The 19,613-nt window shown below is 44.2% G+C and overlaps 1 protein-coding gene across 2 annotated transcripts in view; it reads right to left on the reverse strand.

The window, feature by feature from the left end:
• The window catches only part of LOC142748979 (organic cation/carnitine transporter 2-like), an 82,811-nt gene that overhangs the window by 39,500 nt on the left and 23,698 nt on the right, over positions 1 to 19,613 (reverse strand). For both annotated transcript variants that reach the window (XR_012882349.1, XM_075856449.1), the window contains exons 2-3: positions 1,382 to 1,485; positions 463 to 617 (exon numbers count right to left, since the gene is read on the reverse strand). Coding sequence is in view for 1 of the 2 variants with exons in the window: in XM_075856449.1 (XP_075712564.1) it covers positions 463 to 617; positions 1,382 to 1,485 (259 nt within the window). In the remaining variant the exon portion in view is untranslated. The remainder of the gene's footprint in view (positions 1 to 462; positions 618 to 1,381; positions 1,486 to 19,613) is intronic.

Here is a 19,613-nt window from a genome sequence, read left to right on the forward strand (position 1 = left end):
AGAATAATGAGCTATTCAAAACACAATATCACTGGTTATAAACTTAAAATTCAGAAACTAGAAGGTCTACAAGATCCCAGCACCCCATAGGGTCTCTAGATTTTTACACAGGATACAGGGCTGAATGACATGTTCCCATGGCCGTGCTCCAGTAAAGGGCACCCTAAGAACACGAAAAGGAGGAGACTGCTAAAAACTGGCCGTATTGATATCCAGTATTTTTTGCATCCTCTGTCAAATCATTGGTAAATAGACAGTACATATAGACAAGTATAGTAGGGTTGGCAGATTGCGGATAAACCACATTACAGTATAAATGATAAACTGAACATCCTACTTTAATATCTTGTAAAACTGTGGGTAGGATGAAGCTCAGGGCACATATTATATTTTACATTACATGAAAATAAGATTCTGTTCTTACATAGAGCTCCTAACATAGTACGGTGTATGACATCTTACCAAGTATGAAAGCTGCCACATAATTGGAGATCTGTCCCATCCCAACAATGAGGAACAACACGGTAAACATTTCCCAGTTGACAGAGAAAACTTGTACTATGCTGAATCCCGTCTGCACAGCCATAGTAGCAAACAGGACCTTCTTCCTGCCAAACCTGTCAAAATTTTGCGTTGGACAAACATTACTTTGCATAAAAAAAAAAAAAAATGCAATTTAGCTATGTGGAGATCTCTTATTGTTCGATCACTGTGGCCCATGTTTTGCTCCTATGTCAGTCAGTTTTGCTCCTGTCCTCTTTTTCCACTTGTAGTGGAGTCCAAAATGTAGTCATTTTTAGTAGCTATGGAGCCATAGTTTTGTCACAGAGTCATCCATACTTCATAGAAATGCATGGCCCCTGTTCTCTCCTCCCCTTTTTCTCTCTTTCTGGCTCCTCCTGTAATATTTTGCACTAAATTTATGATCTACGGCAGCCTGGGAATAAAGGGCTAGAAAATTCTGCGCATGCTCGGTCACCCCTCTATTCACTTTCTATGGGGCTGCTGGAAATTGCTGAGTGCGATCTCCACAGGATAGGTGATAAATGATCATTATGGGAAAACCCCATTTACTATAAAGATAATGGAGTCTTTCCATAAAGCAATTATCCCTATAATGAGACAGATGATTCATGATCGGGATAATATTTGTAAATCGGGAAAATATATACATGGCAGGTGCGTTGTACATGTTACATGGGTGGTAATGTAAAATAATTTTATTTTAAGTAAGCATAATATTTAGCCATGCTTTAGCAAAAATGAGGAGACTAATCTCCAATGAGAAATTGTACATTTAAACAACCAACTACATTAGGATGTTTATTGTACGATTAATTACAATTGAAAAAAATACCACATCAATGGAAAAGGAATTTACCTGTCTGACATCTGTCCTGACACAAATGAGCCAAGCAGCACCCCCAAAAAGAAAAGTGAGGAAGTTAATGGTACTTTCCAGTCATTATCGCAGATCAGGTCCCACTAGAGAAACAATAAAATAACGACAAAAATTAAACAGTTACACATTACATTTTTATCTTTCTCAAAGAAAAAAAACAAAACAACAAACAAACATCATTGTGTACCACAGGAGTGTTCTGCACCACACAATGGCCCAGATTTACTAAGGCTGGTGCTTCTGTCAGAGTTGCCAACTGTCTGTAAATATACGGACACCCCGCAAAAATAGGTGTTTTTTTCTGCCATCTGTAGCGTCCGGCAGAGAAAAGCACCGTCCGGCATTTTTCCTCATTCTCCCGTAACGTTGCACAGCGCATGCACTAAAATGTATATGCGCAGTCCAAAGGAGGAATAGGCCGCGGCCGGGCATATTTTCAGATTCTGCTTGAATTCTGCGGAATTTTAAAATAAGCAGGCCGATGCAAAGTGAGGTCGGCGCCAGGAGTGGACCAATCCAGTCAGCGACATGAAGTCAGGTGACTCAGGTCAGGTGACTGGTCCAATCCCAGGCCGTCACCGACCCCAGTCAGAAGTGGAACTACGCCGCATGACCTCCTCGGCTCCTCCTAACGATGAGTCACGTCAGGCAGAGCGGAGAATGGTAGTGGTAGAATACCACTACAGGTCTCCGCTCTGTTTGCCATGTGGCACTAAGAGAAGGGGGGGGGGGGAGTGTGGCACTAAGAGCAAGGGCGGGGGAATGTGGCACTAAGAACTAGGGGGAGGGGAGTTTGGCACTAAGAGCAAGGGGGAGGGTTGGCACTAAGAGCAAGGGGGGGGAGTTTGGTGCTAAGAGCAGGAGCAAGTGTGGCGCTATCTACAAGAGGGGAGCTGTGGCGCTATCTACAAGAGGGGAGCTGTGACGCTATCTACAAGGGGGAGCTGTGTGGAGCTATCTACAAGGGGGGAGCTGTGTGGAGCTATCTACAAGGGGGGAGTTGTGTGACGCCATCTACAAGGGGGATGTGTGGCACTAACTACAAAGGAGTGCTGTGTGTGGCGCTATCTACAGGAGGGACGGTTACTGAGGGGCACTTTTATTGTGCCGAGCACTGAGGGATCATTATTACCGTATGGATCACTGGATTCCGAGTTTGTTTAGAGGGTGGGGTATAGGTGGGGATTTTCCTGGAAAAGCGAGAAGCCAACATGTCTGTGTGTCAAATTCTGCAGAGATGAGTCTTGGCTGGAATAAGTCGTTACAGCGGTCTGGGCCGGATGGAGAAAAAAAGGGAAAGTGAACGACTCTAATTAGAGAAAACATCACCTAAGTTAGCGGGGGAAAGCTACAAGCAGAGCTGTGATTGGTGAGTCACTCCTAGCACACTGCACAGGCAACGATTGTAATGTGTCCGTAAAAATTTTGGTCTGTCTGTGATTTTTAGCTCGGTTGTCCAGGAATTTCTGAAGTGGAGGTTGGCAACCCTGCTTCTGCTGGAGTAAGATTTTTTTTAAGAGACATCTTGGACTTTCCATGTGCCACAAAGTAAACTCTACGCCAGTTACGTGCTGACGTAAAGTTCTGCAATTTCTGGAGTAAATTATAATTAATTTGCTGCGAAATAGGTGGCTCCTCCTGCTACACCAACCTCACGCACTTTTCTGAAAAGTGGCAAGAGTGGTGAAAACTTTATTAAAACAGGTTTTCTGCCTGCGGCCACCACTAGAGGGCGCTTACTGCACGAGGTTACACATTGAACTTCATAATAAGCCCTGTTGATGTACAGTATATGTCATTGTCTTGAAACAATGCCAGGTCAGAAAACTGCTATAAATACATTGATAAATCTGTCCCACTGTGTAACTATGTAAGGCTTCGTTCACATCTGCGTCAGGGTTCCGTTCTGACGTTCCGTCGGAGCTTCCCGCCAGAATGGAACCCTGACTGAAACAAACGGAAACCAATGGTGACGGATCTGGTGCAAATGGTTTTCGTTTGTCCCAGTTGTGCAAGGGTTCTGTAGTTTTGACGGAATCAATACCACTACGGTTGTACCTTTACAAACTGTATATTAAACCAGGACTGGACGAGATATTGTGGAATTTAGGAGCCAGTAAGAGCAATCTTGACTTTTTTAGGTGGGCTTCGACTCACAGCAAGAAACACCTTTTGAGTGCGAAGTGAGACCCCAGCCTTAGTCCTTCATGGACATCAACCGAAAACCATCCAAAAAATTAGGCACCATTAGAAAATGTCAAGGTGCACTGAGGGATGCCCACTATTACTATGCATTCCATTGGAGTGCAATGAGTTCTTTAGGAGCAACCTGAGGCCCCATACCCACGACCGTGTTTTCATCTATACATAAATACAGATCCGTAGTCATCCATAACTTATCCGTATATACGGAACAGCATTTTTATCTCTGTAAATACTGTCCCCAAATACGGTCCGTAGTGCATCTGTATTTGATCCATTTCCCCCCCAGAAATGTGTACGAAAATCTATGTAAATGCGATTTGTTATTTGTGCAACATATTGTTACTTCCTAAAAATGGCAAACAATGTACAAAGAAAAAATTGACACGTGATGTGACTCATTGCTATAGGATACTATGCAACACATGCTGCTGTGAAGCCGCAGCCTGAAGTGTTAATCAAGTTATCTGGGTGATAACTGCACCCACTATATAGTCCCACACCTGGGTGCATAGTGCTTGCCCAAATATGGGTAACACTGCAACAGTCTGGCCACACATATATATATTTAAGTCTTCGTTCACATCTGCGCCAGGGTTCCGTCGGAATGGAGAACTGACTGACAGAAATGGAATGGTGACGGATCCGGTGCCAATGGTTTCCGTTTGTGTCAGTTGTGCAAGGGTTCCGTCGTTTTGGCGGAATAAATACCGTAGTCTTCTACGGTATACCTATGGTTTACGTTTCTATCAGTCAGGGCTCCGTTCCGACGGAAAGCTCAGACGGAACGGAGGCCTGACGCAGATGTGAACGAAGCCTTAGTTTGTCACGATCCAGCAGCTTGGCACATGTTTCCATTGGTAGAAAATACTGGCACACTGGGCAGAAGGTTGTTTAACTACATTCAAGCAAGTCATATGTACATTTGCTGCCAGCGGAACGCTCTTTCAGTCCACAGCTATCTCCCCAACTTCCTCATGATCAGCCCTGTTCACATTACTGCCATAGGAAGAGAGGGATAAGTGACTGCCGGAAACCAATGACTGCTTGTCTCTTGGGGAACAAAGGAACGGGCAGTTTAAAATCAACACGCCTAACCCTTGTGCCCCTAACAGTAGACACTGGGGCACTCGGTTGACCCCTTACACATTATATTGTCCACAGAATGCACCAACAATTCCCTCATGTAAACGGCCAGCTTTGAGGTGAGCGTAGACTTTCTAATAATTCAGTCAATACCACCGAAAACGAGTGTCTGTACAAATGCTGGTGTAACTGCTTTACCAACATGATCATCGAAATCTGTTTCATCAGCTGACAAATATTAGAAAAAGCTAAGGCCCGATGCACACGGCCGTGCCCGTAATCACGGCCGGCCGCCGACTGCCATCTGCATTTTCGGGCTGTGCTCCCATACAAAGTATGGGAGCACGGCCCACAAAATGCAAAAGAACAGACATGTTCCATAATTTTCTGAACAATTCTACGGCACGGACACCCATCCGTAGCGATACGGAAAGGTGTCCACGTTCAATGGAAGTGAATGGGCCCATTTTTGCGGACCGTCTTTGCGGTCCGCAAAAACAGCGGTTTTTACGGTCGTGTGCCTGGGGCCTAAGTATGTATTTTCACGTCCGATAGTCATTTTTACTATAGTCCAAGGATTTCCCTTTTGTTGTAAGGCAAACATTTAATCCTTAGGCTATGTTCACATAGAGGTTTTTTGACGAGTTTTTTGACGCGGAAGCCGCGCCAAAAAACTCATAAAAAACGGCCCGAAAATGCCTTCCATTGATTTCAATGGGAGGTGGAGGCGTCATGCCCTATCTTCGGGCGTTTACGCCTCTGACTTCCCATTGACTTCAATGGGATGCAGAGAAAGCGTATTTCGCGCTGTTTTATGCCCACGGCGCTCAACGGCCGCGGGCGAAAAACGGCGTGCAGGGAGAGGAAAATCTGCCTCAAACTTCCAAATGGAATTTTGAGGCAAAAATTCCTCCTGCAAAAAACTCAGTGTGAACATAGCCTTAAAAGGAACACTCCAGGCAAACGTGATACACAGTATTATGTCTATTGCAGGGCCTGACAAAAAGTACATGACTAATAACATGGAAGAGAGAATCCACTTCCTCAGGCCCTGGACATACCACTCCTCAATTTCACAGGGGTCCAGGAAGCTGAGGAAACGGAAGTTTAGAAGGGTTTTTAACACTACAAAGCTGATTTTGACTAACAAAATAGTGTCTCTGCAGAGTCAAATATAGCCATTTTGACTGCTTAAAAGGAAGGTGTCACGAAAATTTTTTTTATTATATGTTATTGCTTTTAGTATATTATTAAAATACATTTTATTTATTTGTGTTTTTGTGTTTTACTTTTTTCTTTCTTTTACTTCACTATGGGGGCTGCCATTTTCTTTTTCATCTCTGTAGGTGTCGATTAATGACACATAGAGATGGAATACATCACATACATCCCCATAGTGAATGCGAACAAGAGCCGTTCCATTCACTATGGTGTACGCCGTCTGTGTGGGAACGGCACATGCGCCGCTCTCACACAGTCCAAAAGGAAGGTCTTCGGCAGAGCGACATCCGGCGCCATTTTCATGTGGACCGGAAGCCGCGGCCAGACAGTAAGATGACTACTTCCGGTCGCGGCTTCCGTCCATATGTTCAGAAGCAAGGACTAGGAGCGGAGGGAGCGGCGGCAGGAGCAGGTAAGTTATGTTTGTGTATGTTCGTGTTATACTGTGTGATTACCACTGTAGCCAATCCTCCTACACTGGGTATTCGCTCAAAAAACGGCAGAAAACAGTGTAGGAGGTTTGAACATTCAACCCCCTCCTTTCTCCTGGCAAGAGCCAGGACAAAGGAGGGGGATTGTTTGAGTGCACTAGAGCGAGTGTGTCTTCTCAAATTTTGCAGCATAAAGCAATGAGGTTGCTTTACTACATGCCAATGCTGCAATTTTGGGAATTGCTCCCTCTAGTGACCAGCACATGGAAATGTTATAAATTAGAATCTAATTTATAATATTTTCTGACTTGTGAAAAAATTAAAAAAATTAGGACAATGTGTAATCATTTATATACTAACTGTTTAACAAAAAAAATTAAAAAATAATTTCTAGCGACACATTCACTTTAACCGTGTAAAGTCAGTATTTTGTTAGTAGGGATAAGGGGCCACTAGCTGGAGTGAGAAGGATGGGGGATCATTGAATTCTCAGATTATGAGTGGAGCTGCAAGTCGGATATGAATTTTGAGGTTTTTAGTGGAATAGAGCACCAGTATGAACCTCTCCGTGGTGTGTAAATCTAATCCAGCAGAACAATGAACGTGATGTCCCAGGAAACCACTGACATGCTTGTGCTTTGTAAACATTGCTGTGTTCACAATGGGTTAATGAGTCACCTACATCAGTGCAGTGTATAAATATTCATTGGCAGGCACCAGTTTTAGTATATTTCTGTGCACTTTAGCCTCTGGAAAAGCCGATTAGATTATTATGAAATCGTGAAAGTAGGTGAGAGTGCATTCTGCTTGTATTTAGCATTGACATCACTGAAGATAAGAAAACACTTGAAGTTTTTCGTCACGAACATGATTTTGCAAATACTGTACAATGCAAAAGCCACACAAATAATACACCTCAGAACCAGCACACAATAGGGATCGTCTGGTTTCAGAAAATTACTTTTTGGAGGATTAAAAGTTATTTCAATATACTTTCTGTATGTATTCCTCACGGTTTTCAAGATCTCGGTTTGTTGTTTTTTCAGTAGGAACATTCATTGTGTACTTCCAGTGTATAAAATTCTGTCCATGGTCATGTGATGGACACACAGGTGCTGGGATCATTAGGTGACACTGCTCTGATACACATACTGTAACGAGCCGTGCACCTGTGCGTCCATCACATGACCTTGGAATACACCTCTTCATAGTTGAACCCAATGTTTGTTTTAGGTAGTGGGAAATCCGGCCTTATGAGGGTATGTTCACACACAGGCGTTTTACGCCTCGAATTACGTCCGAAAATACGTCTCCAAACATCTGCCCATTGAATTCAATGGGGTTACGATGTTCTGTGCAGACGGGCTTTTTTTTTTACGCGCCGCTGTCAAAAGACGGCGCGTAAAAAGACGCCCGCGTCAAAGTGCATGTCACTTCTTGGGGCGTAATTGGAGCCATTTTTCATTGACTCCATTGAAAAACAGCTCCAATTACGTCCTTTATTGACGCCGCGAAAAACGTGAGTACCAGCAATTACGTCTGAAATTCAGGAGCTATTTTCGCCTGAAAACCGCTCCGTAATTTCAGGTGTAATGGACGTTGGAGTGTGAACATACCCTAAGGGTATGTTCACACACAGTGTATTCAGGCGTATTTCGGGGCGTTCATGCCTCGAAAAACGTGTGAAAAAACAGAAGCTGAACGCCTACAAACATCTGCCCATTGAAATCAATGGGAAAAACAGCATTTAGTTCATACGGGGCGTCTTTTTACGCCGCGGTTTTAAAAAACGGAGCGTAAAAAGACGCTCCGTAAAAAGAAGTAGCATGTCACTTCTTGAGGCGTTTTTTTGGAGCTGATTTTCCATTGAAGACTATGAAAAACGCCTCAAAAAAAGCTCCAAATTAAGGCTGGGTTCACACAGAGTTTTTTGCAGGTGGAAAATCTGCCTCAAAATTCAGTTTGGAATTTTGAGGCAGATTTTCCTCTGCCTGCACGCCGATTTTTGTGGCGTTATTCACATAAAACGCCGCAAAATTCGCTTTCTCTGCCTCCTGTCAATGGGAGGTCAGAGGTGTAAACGCCCGAAGATAATGCATGTCCCATCTTTTTCCCACAAGCCGGTTTTTCCGCTCGTGGGAAAAAAAAACGCCTCCGCATCACATTGAAATCAACGGGAGGCATTTTCGGCCTTTGGCGCATTTTGCGGCGCTGTTTCCGCGTCAAAAAATTCGCCAAAAAACTCAGTGTGAACTCCCCTTTAGGGTATGTTCACACACAAACTCAAAAACGTCTGAAAATACAGAGCTGCTTTCAAGGGAAAACAGTCCTGATTTTCAGAAGTTTTTTAAGCCACTCGCGATTTGCGTTTTTTACGGACGTTTTTGGAGCTGTTTTCAATACAGTCAATGAAAAACGGCTACAAAAACGGCCCAAGAAGTGTCCTGCACTTCTTTTTCGTGGCCGTTTTTTTTTTACGCGGCCATTTCTCAAAACGGCTGCGTAAAAAAATCGGCCCACCGGAACAGAATGTTGTTTTTCCCATTGAAATCAATGTACAGATGTTTAGAGGCGTTCTGCTTCCGATCTTTCGGCCATTTTACGGCCCGAAAAACGGCAGAAAATAAGCCATGTGAACATACCCTCACAGGCTCCTAGACCTAAGTATGAAGGGCAAAGGACCTGATCGGTTGGCACCAACTGCAAATCTGCCCAATTAATGTGGGTTAATCAAAATTCGCACATTTCAGGCAATATCTAAAAATGTCATCTGGATTGAATGAACAAAGGAACGCATGACTCAATGGTAAAAATGTGGTCTGGTCACTTGTCACAGAGTTCTTCCAGCAATCACAAGGCAGTATGGAAGAAATGTTTGCGGCTATGCTGTATCTTGTATGTATGTTCCCACCCACAGGTTACGCTGAAGATTTTCTGTAACATAAAATCAGCAGCGGAATCTAAAATAAAAAACCCATGTAAATCTGTAACAGAAATCCGCACCACATAGCGTGTTTTTGCTGCACATATTGCTGGGCCAAACACGCAGCATCTCCGCACAGAGCCCACAGCATTAAAATAACTTGCTGCGGAATTGAAAGTCACACCGCAGAACACTTTCCGCATGACTTTTCTGTTTTTTTTTTACGCAGAGTGGGCATGAGATTAGCGAATTGTACACATGTTCAAGATTTGATACGGATGAAATACGCATATTAATCTGCATTTAGAAAACCGCAAGTGCGTATTTCTAAGGGTCAGTTCACACGGTGCGTAAATACTGCAGATTTTCCGCAACGGAATTAGTCGTGGAAAATCTGCAGCAAATACAGTAGCATCAAAGTGGATGAGATAAAACAAATCTCCTCCACACGCTGCATAAATACTGAGCGGAAAAAAACGCTCAGAAATCGACCTGCAGTTCGGAAATTTATTTCGCAGCATGTCAATTGGATTTGCGTAAGCGCTACTTATTTGTTGCGGGTTTTCCCCCATTGAATTCAATGGGGATGTAAATCCCGCAACAAATAAAAGTTACGTTTTTTACAGTGGATTCGCAGCGATTCCCCCGCAACAAACGCAACTCTGAAAAAATATTATCTCATACTTACCCAGAAGTCCGTGTTTCTCCCTCCAGCGCAGCCTCCTGGGATGACGTTTCATCCCATGTGACCACTGCAGCCAATCTCCCCAGGAAACTTCATCCCAGGAGGCCAGCCTGGATGACATCAGAGGGCCAGCCTCCTGGGATGACGTTTCATCCTTGTGACCGCCGCTGCAGACAATCACAGGTTGCAGCGGTCTTCTGGGATGAAACGTCATCCCAGGAGGCCGGCCTGCTTGCAGCAGACATTCTGAGCGAAAAATTGCACCACAGTTGGTGCGATTTTTCACCCAGGAATTCTCTGTGGCACACAGAGCGGATAAGCTGCGTGCTTTTACGCAGTCTATCCGCCCCTTGTGAACTTGACAACTGTGGTTTGGGATTGTAAAAACCCATCTACTTGCATTGTACTGTAAAATTATTCAGATTTGCGCTGTGTATTCCATGGTGCAGTTTTCGGGAGGAATTTCCACTGCAAAAAGCAGCGCTAGAAAAAAAAAACCCTGTTCATACTTACCCCAGCCGTAACCATGGCGACGCGTCCCTCTGACGTCCGGCAGCCAAGCCTCCTGGGATGACGTTTCATCTTATGTGACTGCTGCTCCCTGTGATTGGCTGCAGCAGACACATGGGATGAAACGTCATCCCAGGAGGCTCAGCTGGAAGCTGCAGCAGAGAGTTCTGGGTAAGTATAATCTTTTTTTTCTGAGTTGCGATTATTGCAGCGGAATCAAAGCTTTTCCGCAGCAAATATCGCAACATCTGCTATTTGTTGCAGGTTTTACCTCCCCATTGAATTCAATAGGAAGAAAATTATGAACGTTTTTTTGGCTTGGCCTGATGAAGACGCTAGTCCAGCGTCGAAACGCGTAGCCTCAAACTACCTTTATTGTTTTAAACCCAATAAATCCTATTTATCACCTCTTTTTCTGGACTTGAATTTGATGTTAGCAGCGCTGTACTTTAGTCCGCAATTTTGTCTCCCTCCATGTCTCTTTGAGCGGTTGTCTGTTGACCACCGGTTTGGATCTAGCTGCAGCTACATCACCCATTAAGATTATTACCTGCCTACAGTAGACTTGTGCCTACTACTTGCACAACCCCCAAAGGTGAGCATTTGATTCACCATTGTTCGTTTGCTCATTTTTTCGCTTGTGATCTGCACCATGTTGCGCCGTAGTATTTTCTCGCTTTCTTTCTAGGCTCCATGCAACCTGGCCTCCTTAGATGTTTTTTTTTATCCCATGTGACTGCTGCAGCCAATCAGAGGCTGTAGCGGTTGTATGGGCTGCAGCGTCATCACTGGTGCCCGAGCTGCACGGAGAACAGAGGGAAGTGTCACTGTAGAAACACCAGTGAAGGTCAGTGTTGACTTTTCTTTTTTCTTCTGCTCTTCTGCAGCGGTAATTCCATCCAAAAATCTGCACCACAGTTCAGTGCGTTTTTTGGCCAGAATTCCCTGCGTGTTCTAGGTCGGATGCGCCATGTACTTTCCACAGCAAATCTGACCTGTGCGAACTTACCCTGAGGCTGGGTTCATACAACCTATTTTCAGACGTAATGGAGGCATTTTACGCCTCGAATTAAGTCTAAAAAAACGGCTCCAATATGTCGGCAAACATCTGCACAATACATTAAATGGGCTTTACGATGTACTGTGCCGACGACCTGTCATTTTACGCGTCGCTGTCAAAAGACGGCGCGTAAAATTACAGCCTCGTCAAAAGAAGTGCAGGACACTTCTTGGGACGTAATTGGAGCAGTTTTTCATTGACTCCAATGAAGAACAGCTCCAAATTACGGCCGTAAAGGACGCCCCGCAAAACGCGAGTACATGCAATTACATCTGAAATTCAGGAGCTGTTTTCTCCTGAAAACAGCTCCGTAATTTCAGACGTAATTGCAGTTATCGTGTGCACATACCCTAGGGGTGCAGTCTGAGACTGAAATTCAGTTCCATTCAACTGAATGGAACTTGCAGAAATCCATACACCTGGCTGCAGAAACAACCCCATTCAGAAGAATTGAACTGAATTATATCTGCGACAAAATCTGCCGCATGTGACTGCACCCGAGATGCTGCTGTGAGACCTGCATCCCTTGTCCACACACAGTGATTTACACAGTTAAATGCTGCAGAATTGCCGTCTGGAATTACCGTGCAGAAATTCTGCAGCTTTTACGAAAGCTGGTCAATTTCTGCAGATGTTTTGTGTGTTTTTTCCTGCAGCGTGAGGATGAGATTTGTTCAAATTTCATCCACTTTGCTGTCACTGTAAAACGTTTCGGAATTGCCGCATGGAAATTCAGGACGGAAATTCTACAGCATTTCTGTCCCGTGTGCAGGAGGCATATGAGTCGCGGCAGCATTTAGCCCGTTAGTGACCGCCAATACGCCTTTTAACGGCGGCCACTAACAGGCTTTATTCTGATGCATATGCCTTTTTACGGCACTGCATCAGGATGAGTAAACAGAGCAGGGAGCCGTCAAATCTCCCTGCTCTCGGCTGCCAGAGGCAGCTGAGGGTTGGGAGCGTCCCTGCTCTGCCGTGTGAGATCGATATAAGTATCGATCTCACCCGTTTAACCCCTCAGATGCGGTGCACAATAGCGTGCACCGCATCTGAGTGGTTTTGGAGTGAGGGAGGGAGCTCCCTCTCTCTCCCATCGACACCCGGCGATAAGATCGCCGAGTGTCTGTGTCTCCAATGGCAGCCGGGGGCCTAATAAAGGCCCCCAGGTCTGCCTGGATCGAATGCCTGCTAGATCATGCCGCAGGCATGACCTAGCAGATGCCTGTCCGTTTTAAACGGACAGGCAGTAATACACTGCAATACAAAAGTATTGCAATGTATTATAGTAGCGTCCGTAACGACCCCGACTATAAATCTATTACATTATTTAACCCGCACGATGAACGCCGTAAAAAATGTAATAAAAAAACTATGGAAAAATTGATGGTTTTCTGTGAATCCTGACTTTAAAAAAATGTGATAAAAAAGTCGCATCTACTCCAAAATGGTACCAATAAAAACTACAAGTCTTCCCGCAAAAAAAAAAACCCTCATACAACCGCATCGGCGAAAAAATAAAAATGTTACGGCTCTTCAAATATGGAGACACAAAAACAAATAATTTTGAAAAAAAAAGCGTTTTTACTGTGTAAAAGTAGTAAAACATACAAAAACTATACAAATTTGGTATCGTTGCAATCGTAACAACCCGCTGAATAAAGTTATTGTGTTATTTATATCACACGGTAAACGGCGTAGATTTAAGACGCGAAAAACAGTGGCGAAATTACAGGTTTTTTTCTATTCCCCCCCAAAAAAGTTAATAAAAGTTAATCAATAAATAATATGTCCCCCAAAATGGTGCTATTAAAAAATACAACTTGTCCCGCAAAAAACAAGACCTTATACAGCTATGTCGACGCAAAAATAAAAAGGTTATAGCTCTTGGAATGCGACGATGGAAAAACGTAAAAAATGGCTTGGTCATTACGGTTTAAAATAGGCTGCTCATTAAGGGGTTAAACTGCTTTTCACCTAAAATACTGAATCATAGAAAACGACCCCGTTCAGCTATAACATTAAAACCACTAACAGGTGAAGTGAATAAAATTGATTATCTCGTTACAATGGCGTCTGAAAAGGGGTGGAATTTACTAGACAACAAGTGAACAGTCAGTTTTTGAATTAATGTTTTGGAAGCAGGAAAAATGGGCAAATGTAAGAATCTGAGGGACTTTGTCAAGGGCCAAATTGTGATGGCTAGACGACTGGGTTAGAGCATCACCTAAATGGTAGGTCTTGTGGGGTGTTCCCCGTATCCAGTGGTTAGTACTCACCAAAAGTGGTCTAAGGAAGGGCAATTGGTGAACCAGCGAAAGAGACAAGGGCGACTAAGGCTCACTGATGCACATGGGGACTGAAGGCTAGCCCATCTGGTCCGAACCCACAAAAGAGCTACTGTAGTACAAATTGCTGAAAATGTAATGCAGGCTTTAATAAGAAGGGGTCAGAACACACAGTGCATCGCAGCCTGCTGTAATTGGGTATGCCTAGCCAGCCTGTCAACTGCTGAAAGCTCCTACAACGGGCACATGAGCATCAGAACTGGACCATGGGGTAATGATTAAAGGTGGCCTGGTCTAATAAATTATGTTTTGTTTTACATCATGTGGACAGCTGGGTGCGTGGGCATCGCTTACCTGGGCAAGAGATGGCACCAGAATGCAATATGGGAGAACGCAAGCTGGCAGAGGCAGCGAGATTCTCTAGGCAATGATCAGGTACAGGCATTCACGTCGATGTTACTACGACACATACCACCTACCTAAACATTGTTGCAGACCAAGAACACCCCATTCACCAGGATAATGCAACCTGCCATACTGCAAAAATTGTTCAGGAATGGTTTGAGGAACATGACAAGGTGTTCAATGTGTTGACTTGGTCTCCAAATTCCCCAGTTCTCAGTCAGATCGGGCATCAGAGGGATGCGCTGGTAAAACAACTCTGATCCATGGAGGCCCAACCTCGCAACTTACACAATCTGTTGCTTACGTCTTGCCAGATACCACAGGACACCTTCAAAGGTCTTATGGAGTCCACGCCTCGATGGGTTAGAGTATAGTCAAATAAAAGAATATGTGCAGTTATTTACGGTATTGGCGCCAGGCAGGTAGGAAAGGATAGTACTCAGAGATTATTTCTTTAGAGGGATTTTTCGTTATTCGAATGACGACGCATTTGTAGACCGTACCGGTCCCTTCATCATAATAAAAGGATATATCCTTTTTATCTGTTTAAAATGCAAACGGACTGAGTGGGGATGAAAGGGAAAAGGTTTTCATTGGAACTGTATAGCAGTCTAGTTATCCATCATGATTGGTATTTTCGATGGACTCATTTAGTCCATCTGGGGTCAAACAGTGATATTTGTAGATCCAGTAGGCCTCCCTGTTCTTCAGTTGTTAGAATCTATTATTGGCATTATTGGAGATCTGCTCTAGAGGTGTGATGGTTACCTCGAAGACTCTACTATGTCGTTGATTTAAGTGCCTTGAAACACTCTGTTTAAGGAAATTATTGCTAGTGTTAGATCTATGCTCCTTAGGACGCAGATACTATTGAACCCTATTTACTAGGCTACAGGCTTGATGATGTCACTGGAACAAGCCGGCCTATGCAAGGATCCCGTTGGTTCATCACGGGAACCGGGCATAGGTGAGTAGAAAGTTTGTTTTATCTGTTAGGAGGCTGTATGGTGCCATCTACAAGGGGGTGTGACAATATCTACAGGGGGGTCTGTATAGCACTGTCTAAAGGGGCGGCTGTATTGCACTGTCTACAGGGGAGGCTGTATGGCACAATCTACAGGGGGGGTTGTATGGCATAATCTATAGGGGGCACTATCTACAAGGGGGTGCTGTGTGTGGTACCTAGGGGAGGGGGGGCCTAGTCAAAAGTTTGCTATGGGGCCCAGTCTTTCCTATTTACGCCCATGTGTGTGTGTGTGTGTGTGTGTGTGTGTGTGTGTGTGTGTGTGTGTGTGTGTGTGTGTGTGTCAATATAAGCATGCTTATTTAGCAATACACAATATCAGAGACCACTTACTTTTCTCATAGGGTAAGTGTCTTATGTTTCTATGTATGGGTGCAGTACTTCTGTGCTATAATGTAAATGTTGTGGCAGTTGATAGAGATAAAGTAAAATGATTACATTTATGGGGCTGAGTTGCAATACAAGTGAATTATTGTTGTATTGCCTGCGCAGCGACATTCCTGACCCAGTGCTGGGGCCGCTAGACCAGTTGCAGATCATCATAAGGGCGGTTCCTGTGGCATAACATTTATGGGCAGGGCGGCACTTGCCCCCTCATAACCGGCGGCGTCGCCTGCACCAGAGAGGGCCCCGGTGCTAGCGACAGCCACATTCACTTGTATCTGTGTCCTCAGGACACAGATACAAATGAATACTATTAATTTGTTAGGCCTGCAGCCTATAAGGCGCTGAGAAGACTCACTGCGCAGGCCGGCGTGAAGACGTCACTGCATCACGCTGGTCTGCGTAAGCGTCGCGCCCGCAAGGCTGTGAAGGGCCCAGTCCGTCGCGGGAACAGTGCAAGGGAAGTACAATTTTTTTTTTGGTGGGCACTACGACTATGTGGCAACATACACGGGGGGGGGGGGGGGGTTGCTGTATAGCACTGTATAAATGGGGGATTGCTGCATAGTACTGAATACAAGGGGGGAGCTGTGTGGCACTATATACAAGGGGAGGGCTGTGTGGTACTATATACAAGGTGAGGGCTGTGTGGTACTATATACAAGGTGAGGGCTGTGTGGCACTATATACAGGGGGAGGGCTGTGTGGCATTATATACAAGGGGGGTGCTGTGTGGAATTATATTCAGGGGGGGCTGTGTGGCACTATATACAGTGGGGGGGCTGCGCGGCGCTACCTATAGGTATGGCTGCGTGTGGCGCTATCTACAAGGGGGCTGCGTGTGGCTCTATCCACAGGGGGCTGCGTGTGGCGCTATCCCCTGGGGGGCTGCGTGTGGAGCTATCCTTTGGTAGGGCTGTGTGTGACGCTATCTACAGGGGGTTCTATGTGGCGCTATCTGCAGGGGGCTGTATGTGTGGTGCTTTACTTTACAGTGTTTGACACAATTATATTCAGGGGCACAGTGTATGTGCTATTATATTTAGGGGCACAGTGTGTGGCATCATGATAATTTTATCTTTGTTTGTGGAAATGTTGGAAAAGTGAGGAGCCGAAGATATTGGAGTGGCATTCTGCAAAAATGGGTCATTGCCGGGAGAAGTCGTCATGAAGTCTGGACCGGATGGAGAAGAAAATAGGGGGAAAAAAACTACTAGAATCTGAGAAGTCGTCACCTGTCAGTCACTGGATTTACAGAGAAATCGGTCACCTCTCCTGACATGTTTATTATAGGAAATCCTTGTATTTCCCCAAAAGTCTTTGTGCAGTCCAGGACTGATAGACAAATGGGTGTTATCATTCCGATTGTCAGGATGATGTGTCTCTGAACAGTGTAATACTGTGAGTATGTAGGGACACAGCCCTATGAGAAGGGGAATTGTAACACCCATTTGTTAATGCTTGCACAAAAAGGTAGTGTTAACAATAATTATGGCGAGGCAGGGCGGTGGTGGAGATGGGGGGGGGCCCAAGTTTGGGTAATAGCCCAGGGCCTATGGTCTACTTAATCCGCCACTGCGCTAGACTACCCATCAATCAGTAAGTTATGGCATACCCTAGAGATATGTCCCAACTTCGATTGGTGGGATAACCCTTTAACCCCTTAAGAATATAGCCTATTTTGACCTTAAAGAGGCTCTGTCACCAGATTCTCAAATCCCTATCTCCTATTGCATGTGATCGGCGCTGCAATGTAGACAACAGTAACGTTTTGTTTTTTTAAAAAACATTCATTTTTGGCCAAGTTATGAGCTATTTTATATATATATGCAAATGAGGTTTGAAATGGACAACTGGGCGTTTTTTTTCCGTTATGTCCAACTGGGCGTGTATTGTGTTTTTAACTGGGCGTGTTTACGTGTATGACGCTGACCAATCAGTGACCAGTCAGCATCATACACTCCTCTCCATTGATTTACACAGCAGCGATGTGCAGCCACATAAACAGAGATTAACGTTAATCAAGTGTCCTGATAATGAATACACATGACTATCCAGCCTGGACGTCATGTGTATTCAGAATCCTGACACTTCTGACTCTTTTCTTTGAGATTTCTAGCAAGTGAAACGAAATCTCGTTTACCTCCGTAATCTCGCGAGATTTCGCTTCCCTTGCCTTTTTCGGTGGTTTTGTATATGTCCCCTTGTTTTTATCGGTTCTGTCTGTTTGTGCATCAGGAACATTCTGTTCCATTTAAGGAGTTAGGGACTCGCAAGTCTGGGGATCATTGTCGTGGATTGCGAGCTTGCGTCCTTTTGGCCAAAATGATTACTAATACCCCAGGTATTTTTCATTACTACGTATATTCGCTTCTCTTGGACACAGCCGGGTCTTTGATGCTGGGAGAGCATGGTGTGTTGTTGTTTGGCATAGCAAGCAGGGTAGCCCGCTCTATGAACTATCAAGGCGTCACAAATAGGCTTCTACCTGGCTATACACGTTGTGCCTCATGACGTACACACTATCCCTCCATGTTTCACACACTTGCACCCCATTATCCATTTATTTCTATTGAGGCACTTCACTCATTACTGCCCCCTATATTTCACTTATAATATTACACTTGCACACACACTATTCATTTATTATTTCTTACTACACATCCCATGCACCACACACCACTCCCCTCAAGACCAGTGGGAGTGGCTATTATTATTTAAAGCACCTGCTCACTCCTTCATCAGCGTTTCTAACCTGGCTGTGTCCATTTGTAAGTATGGCCTTTTTCGGTGGTTTTGTATACGTCCCCTTGTTTTTATCGGTTCTGTCTCACAGAAAAGATTCAGAAGTGTCAGGATTCCGAATACACATGACGTCCAGGCTGGATTTCATGTGTATTCATTATCAGGACACTTGATGAACGTTAATCTCTGTTTATGTGGCTGCACATCGCTGCTGTGTAAATCAATGTAGATGAGTGTATGATGCTGACTGGTCACTGATTGGTCAGCGTCATACACGTAAACACGCCCAGTTAAAAACACAATACACGTTGGACATAACGAAAAAAACACGCCCAGTTGTCCATTTCAAACCTCATTTGCATATATATAAAATAGCTCATAACTTGGCCAAAAATGAAAGTTTAAAAAAATAAAAAAATAAACGTTACTGTTATCTACATTGCAGCGCCGATCCCATGCAATAGGAGATAGGGATTTGAGAATCTGGTGACAGAGCCTCTTTAAGGACACAGCCAATTTTTTCAAATCAGACGTGTCGCTTTATGTGGTAATAACTTTCGAATGCTTTTATGTAACCAAGCGATTCTGAGATTGTTTTCTCATGACACATTGTACTTTATGTTAGTGTTTGGTCGATACATTGTGATTTGTAAAAAAACACCAAAAGTTAGAGAAAATGTGCAAAAATATGCATTTTTTTTCTATTTAAATCTATTTGCTTGTAAGGCTGGGTTCACACTACCTATTTACGGACATAATTTGGGCGTTTTAACCTCGAATTACATACGAAAATACGGCTCCAAAGCGCCGCCAAACATCTGCCCATTCATTTGAATGGGTTTCACGATGTAGTGTGCCGACGGTCATTTTTTTTACACGCCGCTGTCAAAAGACAGCGCGTAAAAAAGACGCCCGCGTCAAAGAAGTGAATGTCACTTCTTGGGACGTAATTGGAGCCGTTTTCCATTGACTCCATAGAAAACCAGCTCCAATTACGTCCGTAAGGTTATGTGCACACGATAGCTGCCTTTTACGTCTGAAATTAAAGACTGTTTTCAGGAGAAAACAGCTCCGTCGTTTCAGACGTAATTGCTCCTCCTCGCATTTTGTGAGGCGTCTTTGATGGCCGTAAATTTGAGCTGTTCTTCAATGAATTCAATGAAAAACAGCTCAAATTACGTCCAAAGAAGTGTCCTGCACTTCTCTGCCGAGGTAGTCATTTTACGTGTCGTCGTTTGACAGCTGTCAAA

This window comes from Rhinoderma darwinii, chromosome 3 (genome assembly GCF_050947455.1).
Source record: "Rhinoderma darwinii isolate aRhiDar2 chromosome 3, aRhiDar2.hap1, whole genome shotgun sequence".
NCBI classification, from domain to species: Eukaryota; Metazoa; Chordata; class Amphibia; order Anura; family Rhinodermatidae; genus Rhinoderma; species Rhinoderma darwinii.